The following is a 10,530-nucleotide window of genomic DNA, read 5'->3' as shown; positions in this document are numbered from 1 at the left end:
CCAAGTATTCAACGTGTGATAGGTTAACCACAATTAAGCAGATGGATATAGCTACTCTTTAAGAGTCCCTGTGGGATGTATATCTATTTGTATTTAATCGCGCAGACCAGGTCAACTCTGGAAGCAGGCGTGACTATGATGAACGATACTACGTAACGCTAGCCGGATGTTCCGCAACCGTTGTACTGGTCGCCACCCTTGGGAGTCTCTTTTCCAGGCTACGGGTCAGCCTACGGCAAGCCATAAACGCCACTCCGCAACGACTAAAGATCTGCTGAGGCAATTGACTGCCTAGCTAGTGGGTATTTCCATAATAATCTTACTTATTACAGCTCATCTGCTCTGTCTTCAACTGAATTAACAAGTTGGTGAAGAATGGGAAAATATCGGTCCGAGCTGCTGTTGAATAATTCGTACAATTAACGAACTTTTTACTTGACACGTTGTCATGTGCTCGTGGTTTATTTTAGAGCGTAGCAATACAAAAGCAATACAGCTTACATATGTACGTGCTTGTGTCCTGAAACGAACGAGGAACGAAGTGAGAGGAAGGGAAAAAGTCAACAAGGCCGCGAGGCCGTAGCAAAGCAAAGTGCGATTTCTATGTAGAGAGACTGCTGCCACGTGCACTTCTCATTTGTCCCCAAATCCCCCTCTTCACATTGGTTTTGGCTTGGCTTTAGGGTTCTAGGGCTTCATCCGTATGTTTCGCTTTCATGATTGCACTATTTTCTGTTTTACTGAACTTCAGTGCACTCATATTAATATGACGCACTTCGACATACTATCACATGTGGTGCTACTGTAATACCCTGTCTGTGTTACATTGTACAATCTTTGATTTATGCTATAAACGCTGCTTCTGTGGAGTTGACTCATCCCCCTGAGCTTCTCTCATTACATTATCTATTTGGACTATTACTGGCAGACAGCTCCATGTCATGGCGCTCGAATACCATTTCACTGAAGTTATAGCCAAGTTTCCAGCAAATATTCCCCCTGATAGGACCGATATATACACTAGAGGATATTGAAAATATACAATAGTGGGTCAAAAGTATTGCAACACCTACCCGCAACGCGTACCGCGTCAAATAATCAACAATTTCAAACACTTACCACTCAACCAAAATGAGGTCTTTTAGAACCGAAATTAGTGGAAATAGAAGGCCTAGATCTGAGCTTTCTACTGAGCGATGTTTCGCTCTACTCAAAGGACTAGAGGCAGGCGAAAATGCCACTAGACTTGCCCAGAAATATAAGGTTGTGCGCTCTACTATCTACCGAACATGCGAACGCTTTCAACAATGTAAAGCTTTAGTATCAGGCGCTTGCTCTTGTAGGCCTGAAAAGCTCACTCCTACAGCTAAATACTATATATTTTCAATAGTTTGTTAAAGGCCTAGAATGAGCTACACGGCATTTATTGCCAGTACTTTCAAAGATGTCTTAAAGTCAACATTAAAGCATGTTTTACGCAAATATTATATAAAAAAATGGAGAAGTAAAAAACGGATTGCTTGAACAGTTAATATAGCAAAAAATGCTATCAATTTATGTGTGTGTGTGGCTTCAATATAACAATTTTAGCTATATTATGTTTTTAGACAAATATTCAGTTTAACAGGATCCCAATAATCCTAGTTATTATGTTTCATTTTGTAAATAGGGCCTACAGGCAGGACCTTGTTAATCTAGTGCTCTATGGCAAGAGTATTTCTATAATAATTTGGGCTTCTATATAGGATAGTGGCCGGCCAGAATTAATAGTATTGGAACAGGACAAAATGGCCAAAAATCAGGGATATATTAAGTAAAACCTATATTAAATGCTTAGAAAAAGGCCTTATACTAATCTGTAAGCTAGGCATTAGATTTAAGCAAGATAATACATGCATCATATATCTAAAAAGACATAATCTTAGTTTAAAAAGTATAGAATCTGGATAATTAAATAGCCACCCCATTTACCTGATCTTAACCCTATTGAAAACCTCTAGAATCTATTTAATCAGAAGCTAAAGAAGCTCTATCCAGAGCTTTTTCTAGAGAGAATATCAGGGCTCGGCATGGAGAGGGTTAAGCAGAGTATTCAGACTGTGTGGAATAACCTTGATTAGGCGGTTATAAATCGTTTAGTTCTATCCTGGCCACGCAGGGTTCGGACTGTATACCAAGCACTGGCTGGCATACTAAATACTGAAATGGGGATTCTATAGAACTAAATCTAAGCTTAAAGTATGCAGAATTCGTTGAGATATTGAGGTTTGAAATTAGGGGTAGGCTGACCATTGGGATGGGATGGGACGGGAAATTCCCATTCCCGTCCCATCCCATCCCATTCTTGGCATCCCATTTCCCATCCCATTTTCCCTCTCTTGGCATCCCGTTTCCCATCCCATCCCAAACGTAGGGCTAGAACGGGAATCACAATCCCAAAACCTACACAAAACGAAATTCCCATCCGGATTAACCATAAAAATGGGATTCCCATATTTGTCTTGGCATTATTTTGGGAATTTGGGATGGGAAAAGATTCCCATTTCCCATCCCGAAATCCCAAAATCCCAAAATCCCATCCCATCCGAAATCCCTGGGATTATCCCGTCCCAACAGTCAGCCTATGTCTATAGCCTATCTACACGTTTTTAGATGTTGGGTGCTTCTGATTATGGTGTAGAATGATTGATTCTCTTAAGCTGCAGGAGCAGGATGCTGCTAAGTTCTACATACAAGCGGTGAAAGGGGCGGTACAGCAAGGCAGGCAGAAAGGAACGGGAGCGAGACGGAGACCACGGAGGCATAATGGTGGAATAGAACCGCAACAACGCAACATTAGATACCAAATTTTTATTACACCTTAATAGGTCACGTGGCATAATCAATTTACTGTAAAGAATATATAATATATTTAGAATATAGTGAAAATATATACATATTCTGAACATAAACTGCAGTAATTAAACTACCAGCCATAGACTTGTTAGGCCTGTGGGTTGGGCCGGGTTAAGATGATAGACAAACCACCCACAGGTCAAGATATATATATATGAACCACCCGCAGGAGCCCACAGCTGTAGATCTCTTCCTACTGTAGTAATAATTTATATTCTTTATATAATACAGTCTTATAATACAGTAATGTATTTATATTACTATAGGTAAATAATATATTTTCATCGCGCTTTGATAACAAAAGAGAGACTAGCTATATCCGATCCAGTCCAAGCATCAAAGGTACCAAGGTAGCAGAAGGGGATCACTGGCCAACAATCTCAGGCCCAGAGCAGTGAGCTACCACCCGTTACCTTAGTCAAGTGAAACGGAATATATCTCCACGGACTGTAATGTGGCCTTTCCTCCTATCGCCTCCAACAATAAGCCGTTAGATGTGCTACTCGGGAATATAAGGTCTGAGATCACCCCCTCTCCTTGTCCACCGAAAACCTCCACGGAGCAAGTGTCAACCAATACACGGATGTTAACCAGTTCGGTATCGTCAAGCACCAGTTGGGCGTTATGGATACCGCCTGCTGCAGGGTCATAAGTGTTGTCTCCGCTTGCCCTTCGATCAACAGATAATGTCGAGTTCGCCTGGGAATAGCGGATGATCGTCTGCTCCGACCCTGCCTTCCTGACCGCCAGCGACAGTGTAGCCCCTGGGTCGAGGAGAAAAGCAACTCGAATATCTAAACTAATTCCGTGCGTTGAAGAAAGCAATGTTTGGCCTGGCTCAATCGTTCGATTCTGGATGCTTATAAGGGAGTTGCCGATTGTCCGTAACTCGCTAATGGGATGCTGCAGAAAGTATCGCTTGGATCCCATTTGCTTGAGTGTTAACGAGCGGGGAAAAGAGAGCATCCCTTTCCATGTATTTGTAGGAGGATTTGAGCCGTAACTATTCATCACGGCGGCGATAATGCGTCTCCCATCCGACACAGGTATATTTTCCCAGCTTAAGGCACCATCGAAATCGCGGCCATAGTCTAGCCATAGTGTAGAAGAATCAACAGGGTCGGCCACGAAGGTTTTCCCATCGAAGGATCCTGTCAGCGCCACGACGCCATTGCCACCAGCTGGGGATCCCTGGGCTGGTGTAAACATCAACACCCAGGTGGTCTCGTTGGTGCCATGGATTGGAAGCTCAAACATATCGGGTACTTCCCACCCTGTAATTGAGGATGGGAAGCCCTTGATCTGGGTGGATAGGAGGTCACTCTCCCATATCCAGCTTTTGGAGTCTGTAGAAGACCAAAATGTCATTTTATTCTGTCCTCCATGCGCGAGGACCATAACCCATTTTCCTGATGGAGAGTGGAAGAATACTTTGGGGTCACGGCTCTCTAAGCCTCCAGTCACATCATGGGGCGCTTCCTGGACACTTGCTATGACCGGGTTGCCCGGCAGCTTAACATAAGTCGTGCCAAGGTCCAAGCTGAAGGCAAGGCGCTGATCCTGCGTACCGTTCGAAGGAAAGTATCCAGTGAACCAGGCCAGGTACGGCGGGTTGTCAGATGTTCCTAATCCGGAGGTATTGTTGGCATCGTAATAAGAGGTGCCTGTGAACGCTTCAATACCGTTCTCGTTTTCGATGGCAACAGGTAGGTAAGCCCAATGAAGCAGATCAGAGCTGGTTGCATGGCCCCAGTTTATATTACCCCAAACATTTGCCGTTGGATTATGCTGGTAAAAGAGGTGCCAAGTCGAGCCAATCTTGATTAGCCCATTGGGCTCGTTCATCCAGTTCTTATCTGGGGCAAAATGAAAGGCAGGACGAAAGTCATCCGCCACCACCTGGCTAACAAGGGCCCAAGCCACAGAAAGGGCTCTGAGTGTCACAGTGATCTTTAAGATATTCATGACTGGGATATAAAATGATTTGCTCAACAGCTTTGAACTTTGTAAAGAGGGAAGGAGAGAAGAACAAGTCTGCTATAACACATCCTCTACCCTGGATGATCGGAAGTAAATATAGACTTCGCCCGGATGATACCATCAACATTTTCCCCTCAAACTTGATAAGCTGCAGGGAACAAAAGGACAGGAAGTCAGAATATTCATCATCTGGAGGAATCCTAATGGTCAACTTCATTACTCCGTAATCTGGGATAAATTGGAGTGTAACGCCGAAGATCCTCCGTCCCAAGCTGGAAACTTAATTAGTGTGTGGGGATAACTGTGGAGTAAACTCGGGATAATGAGTAGTAGTACCGGCATCTTCATGGAAATGCTCCGTGGAAGCTTCTCTGACCCCCACGGGCCAAAAGCTAACTGCCCCTTCTACTAAGCAGACCCATATACCTTCGACATGTTGGTATGGTTGCATATGAACGAGACTTCCTTGCCAAAGAACAATAATCAAGCAAGAGGTCATGTCGCGGTGATTACAAATATTAAAAGTCGTTAATGAAAGCGGACACCTAACCGGCCGGCCGGACGCAAAGGACAATCAACATGTTGATTTGCAGAGAATCTACGCTAGAGAAGAAGATGGCTCAATATTCTATTCAAGAAGGAGGCGGATTTTTAACTTCTTGATGTTTATCAGTTAATAAAGCGCTACAGAAGGCAAAGAAAGAGAGGAGTCTATACCATCAATAATAATGCTATGAAGGCCACCACGATCCAGCAGTTTAAATAAAGAAGGCCATAATCAGTTAAATTATCCTAGTAAAATATGTTATTGTTTTATTTAAGTAGGTCGCGTGCCGCGTTCCTGCTTATGAATGGTCTTCGCGGGGATGATGGTCACGCGTCCACTTTGTCCTGGATGGTGGTTGCAGATGACGAGGCCTCGTTTTTCAGGTTACAGGTCGGATAGGCTCGTTTAAATGCCGAGGTGGGACCTAACTTAGTTGTGTGACCATGGTATTGTGTTGAAACATACGGACGTCCTACGCCGTGGTTGTAGAGATAGTTATAAGTTAGAAAGCACTCTTATATAATCAACCTCATAGGGCTGCGCAGGCCATCACACCTGCTCCTATCCAGATCCCAGATATCGAGGGCTATAATATTATGTAGGGATGATAAATCAGGTCAGTTCTGGCTTCAATAGCCATTATACCTAATAAGTCCTTTCGAATTGCTATCAGCACTCTATGATGCTTATGCTCTCCTCTTTCCGGCCAGTAAATTAAATAAGCTGAATGTCGAAAATCACATGCGATATAGGGCTCCTGCAAGCAGATAATATCTGCCTGTCTCTGGGGCCCTGTCTCCAGGGCTGCTACAGTAAGAGCATATGCCCTGCGACAGTTCTGTTGGATCACTAGCGTTGAGATGGGTTGGTAGACTCTAGGGGCCTAGAAGTCTGGATATCCTCCATCACTTGGTCCCGGGAGGTACTTGGTAGTGGTACTTCAATTACTGTCTGAGGTATTCCTAGGGCTGAGCTAGGCCTAAGATTATCAATCCTAGGATTACTAGATACTGAAATACTTCTTAAGTGCTCTTTAATAACTACCTGAACTGCTGGAAAGCTGGGTAGTATAGGAGAAGCTTGATTTCTATATCTTTGGGCTGTTTGTTTGCTAGGGTAACTGGTAGCTGGAACAGGATGCCTACCTCCACAGTTACTATATCTTGCTGGGGTGTGTTGGCATGCTTTGCCTCCCCTAGCTGAGCAGCCTAGCACAGAACATGTATAATTTGGGCCTTTATGGGAGCCAGTGGGAATATAGTATTTTGGTAAATATCTATTACAGGCCCTAAAGCTCTTATACCCTATTCTGCAGTACTAGTAATAAACTATATCAGGTTCTAGTTCTCAAAAATACTTTATCAATCTCCAGGCCTCTAATTGTTAAGATCTGTTGTGATCTCAGGGGAAAGATAGGCAGAATAGATCTGTATCAGCTACACGTACATAGCCTACTGAGGACTGGATGCCATTCTGATAGATACTCAATTCTATGGATGACTGTATCAACTATCTTGATCTCTTCTACTTATCTTCTAATAGATAAAGCATTCAGGGACTTGGCTTGGCTTGGCTACTATTTAACGTCACTCGGCGGATTACACGGCAATGTGATCCGCGGCCTCCCTAGGGGCAACTGGACGTGCTACTTAAACAGAAATCTCACTAGAAACTAGCCAGATACACGCTTGAAGCAACAAATCTGAATAATATATATTAAAAAAGGATAGAAGAAGTGTCTGGTACTATCCTGGCCTAGTCTTCTAGAGACAGGAACCTGCTTTAGCTACCTATAGATAGAAGGAAATACTGCCTGTCTCTATCTAGATAGAAGTATAGACTGTTATACTAACTAGTGCTTAAGCAGATCCAGTTTAGATATATATTTCTAAAGAAGAATAAGTCTTATATAATATAGCTAAACTCTTCAGTCTTAGCAGCTATACTAAGGAGCCAGTTAATTTTCTCTGACAGGCCTGCCTTTAGGCACTTCTATCTATCCCTCCAGCACTTTCTGATATATATGTAACGGCTCAGGCCAATGTAGATAGATTGATCTTATCGGGTAGCTCTAGTACGAGAGAATCGCTTGAAGGAGAGAATATCCCACGAGTGAAGCTCTGGGATATCACCTATCTTGAATACAAACAGAACAAACAGGTAATATATCAGACATTATCTTCCACTCCAGTGGCCTGTATAGAGACTGTGCCTTTATATTATCCTTCTATTCAGAAATGGCTGTTCTCAGCTATTCAAGTTCTCTGTCTTGTCTAATCTAGTGGTCTATTGTTATCCAGATAGTTCTCTAAGAAAGTATCTTGCTCTACTGCTGTTATCCACTTCTATAACTGTAATGATAGTCCTGGCTGCTCAGAGTGTTATATATGGAAATCCTTTATTTATAAGGAAGAGTTCTTAAAGTTACTTACTAGATACTAATTTAAGTCCTTATTATAGCTAATCTATCTAATACAGTAATATAGCTTATTCTATATCTTTTTAACTGCCAAAACTTTATCTATCTCCTATTTTTCTTATCTATTAACCTTAATTAAAGGTGCTTTGTCCTGTACTTATTCTGGTAACAGATCTCTGGCAGCCTTTCTAAGCTTATCCGGTAAAAAGATAGGGTGGACCTTGATTAAACTTAGTAAATCAAGCTTATAAGTATTGTCTATTTTCTTAGTAATTCTAAATTCTTCTACTATTTATTAATTTAACTTTCTACTAGGATATCCTGTACTCCAGTGTTTTATTATAATATATATTCAGTCTCTAATCTTAAAATCTATCTCTCTCCAGTAGTAATTGGCTTGCTTCTTTTAAGATTTCTATAACTTAGTGGTCTATTTCTTTATCTAGTTCCATACTTTCTTTAACTAATATTTCCAGTGGCAAGTCTCCTGAAAGTCAGGACTCTTTAGTAATACAGGATCTGCTGGGGGCTGCTAGTCAAAAGACACTTAAGATTTATAACTGTAGTTAACTGTAAAAGAAAATAGGCCTGTAAATTTACTTCTTAAAATAGTAGCAGTATAGTTAATAAGTAATAATAAGTCTAACTAGTTATTCTGGTAATAGTTTATAAATAGCTAAAGGCGCTATATAATATACTAATTAATAATCTTTATCTAGCTATTAGTCTAGAAATATTTACTAGTTAATAACTTTAGTTTTACTTCCAGAATCTTATAGAGCTCTGTCCAGAATTTAGAGATAAACTAGTTATCTTAATCTAAAATAATAAAATCCAGAGCTTCTTTCTAACAGTAGATATATTTTATATATAATCTTGCTATATTATAAGTATTGGTAGTCTTGTAATATAGTATTAAAACAGATCTTTTTAATAAATAGTTAATAATTATAAAGACACTGTTAAATCCCTTTTTATTCTTTGATATAGACTGAAAGTCTATGGATATATACTGCTAGGGATATAATAGAAGCAGTAAAGAATTTAATAAGCTAGAAAAAAAATCTTAAAGTATTTAGTAGTACTGACAGATCTTATAGTTATATAGATACTGGTTAATATCCTTAAGTATTCCTGGCCAGTAGTATCTCACTTAAATAAGCTGGTATATTTTATTCTTTCCAGGATATATAATTAACTTTTAGTAATATATTTTATTCAGTAGTTTTGCTTATAATTTACTATCCTTAGGGACCACTAATTATTCTCTATATAATAGTAGATTTTCCTGTATATTCTAGGGTACTACTGAAATCTGTATCTTCTGCTGTATATCTTATAAAGAGATATTCTTATAGTTAGTCTTTAGAATCTTATCTATTACTTGTATCTCTAGCTATAAAAGAATAACTGTTACTACAGTATATCTCTTCTATTTAGCTTATATTCTCTTATCCAGGTATTCTGATTATAAGAGAATTTATGTCTAGTAAAAATCCTGGTTAGCTTCTAACTATTTAACCAGGTATTTTTATCTTAATAGTATATCTATCAGAATATTAAGCTTTCTTAATTAGTACTAGATTATAAAGTTAAAATCTATAAGGAATTTATACTATCTTGACTATCTAGTATTTAGATATTATTTAGTTATAAAATATTCAAGAGCTCAGTAATTAGTATATATTAGAAATAATTTAATTTACTAGAGTCTAATTAATTCAGTCTACTATTTCTCTAGTACTCTAATAATTATCAACAGCTCTTTATTATAGATCTTATAGTTATACTCTGCCAGGACTAAGATCTTTAAATAAAATATAACAGGATACTAGTTCTCTTTCTATTTCTGTATTAGGATATCTGCTATAACTCTGTCAGAGATATCAGTTTTAATTTATATCTTTTGGTTAGGATTATAGTGTCTTAATACAGGGATTTCTGTAAGTCTCTGCTTTAAATAATTAAAGGCCTCTCTATAGTGAGAATTCTAATAGAAAATAATATTTTTTTAAGTTAGTAAGTTTAGCAGTCTTATAATCTAGCTATAGTCTTTTATAAATTTCTAGTAAAAGTTATAGAAGCCTAAGAAAGATTATATCTTTCTTATAGTACTTAGTATATTCTAATTCTTTACAATACTAATCTTCTCTAGGTCTATCTTAATACTATTAGTACTAATAATAAAATCCAGAAATTATGTATATTTTATATAAAATTTATATTTCTTAATACTGGCCTAGAGACCTGTCTCTCTCAGATATTACAGGACTTTCTTAATATATTTCTGGTACTGTAATTTATTATAACTAAAGATTAAGAGATTGTTAATAAAAACTATTATAAAATTATCCAGAAATTCTATAAAAATATTATTTATAAACTGCTGAAAGATTACTGGTCTATTAGTTAAACTAAATAGTATAACTCAGTACTTATATATTCTATAATAGATCCAGAAGATAATAAGATCTTCTATTTCTAGTATTATCTATATTTAGTGAAATCCTTAATATATATCTAGTTTTATATATATCTTTCCCTGACTGATCCTGCTAAGAAGTTCTTTTACTAACAGTAATAGATAGCAGTCCTTCTTAGTAATAGAGTTTAACTTCCAGTAATCTATATAGAAATATAGTTCTTTACCTGGCTTCTTTACTATCAGGATAGGGGACATGAATAGAAC

At 38.6% G+C, this 10,530-nt stretch overlaps 1 protein-coding gene across 1 annotated transcript; it reads right to left on the bottom strand.

The window, feature by feature from the left end:
* Positions 1-3,197: 3,197 nt before the first annotated feature.
* On the bottom strand, positions 3,198-4,893 carry BDW43DRAFT_295182 (glycoside hydrolase family 32 protein). Its single transcript, XM_032044043.1, has one exon. The coding sequence runs from the start codon at positions 4,858-4,860 to the stop codon at positions 3,310-3,312; it is 1,551 nt and encodes a 516-aa protein (XP_031893825.1). The 5' UTR covers positions 4,861-4,893; the 3' UTR covers positions 3,198-3,309.
* Between the last annotated feature and the right edge of the window lie 5,637 nt (positions 4,894-10,530).

This window comes from Aspergillus alliaceus, assembly GCF_009176365.1.
Source record: "Aspergillus alliaceus strain CBS 536.65 unplaced genomic scaffold BDW43scaffold_107, whole genome shotgun sequence".
NCBI lineage: Eukaryota > Fungi > Ascomycota > Eurotiomycetes > Eurotiales > Aspergillaceae > Aspergillus > Aspergillus alliaceus.
The sequence above is the reverse complement of the archived record's forward strand: the minus strand, read 5'-3'. Positions and strand labels throughout refer to the sequence as shown.

Coding starts and splice junctions, on each gene's coding strand:
- BDW43DRAFT_295182 (XM_032044043.1), bottom strand. CDS start 4,860: ATGAATATCTTAAAGATCACTGTGACACTCAGAGCCCTTTCTGTGGCT.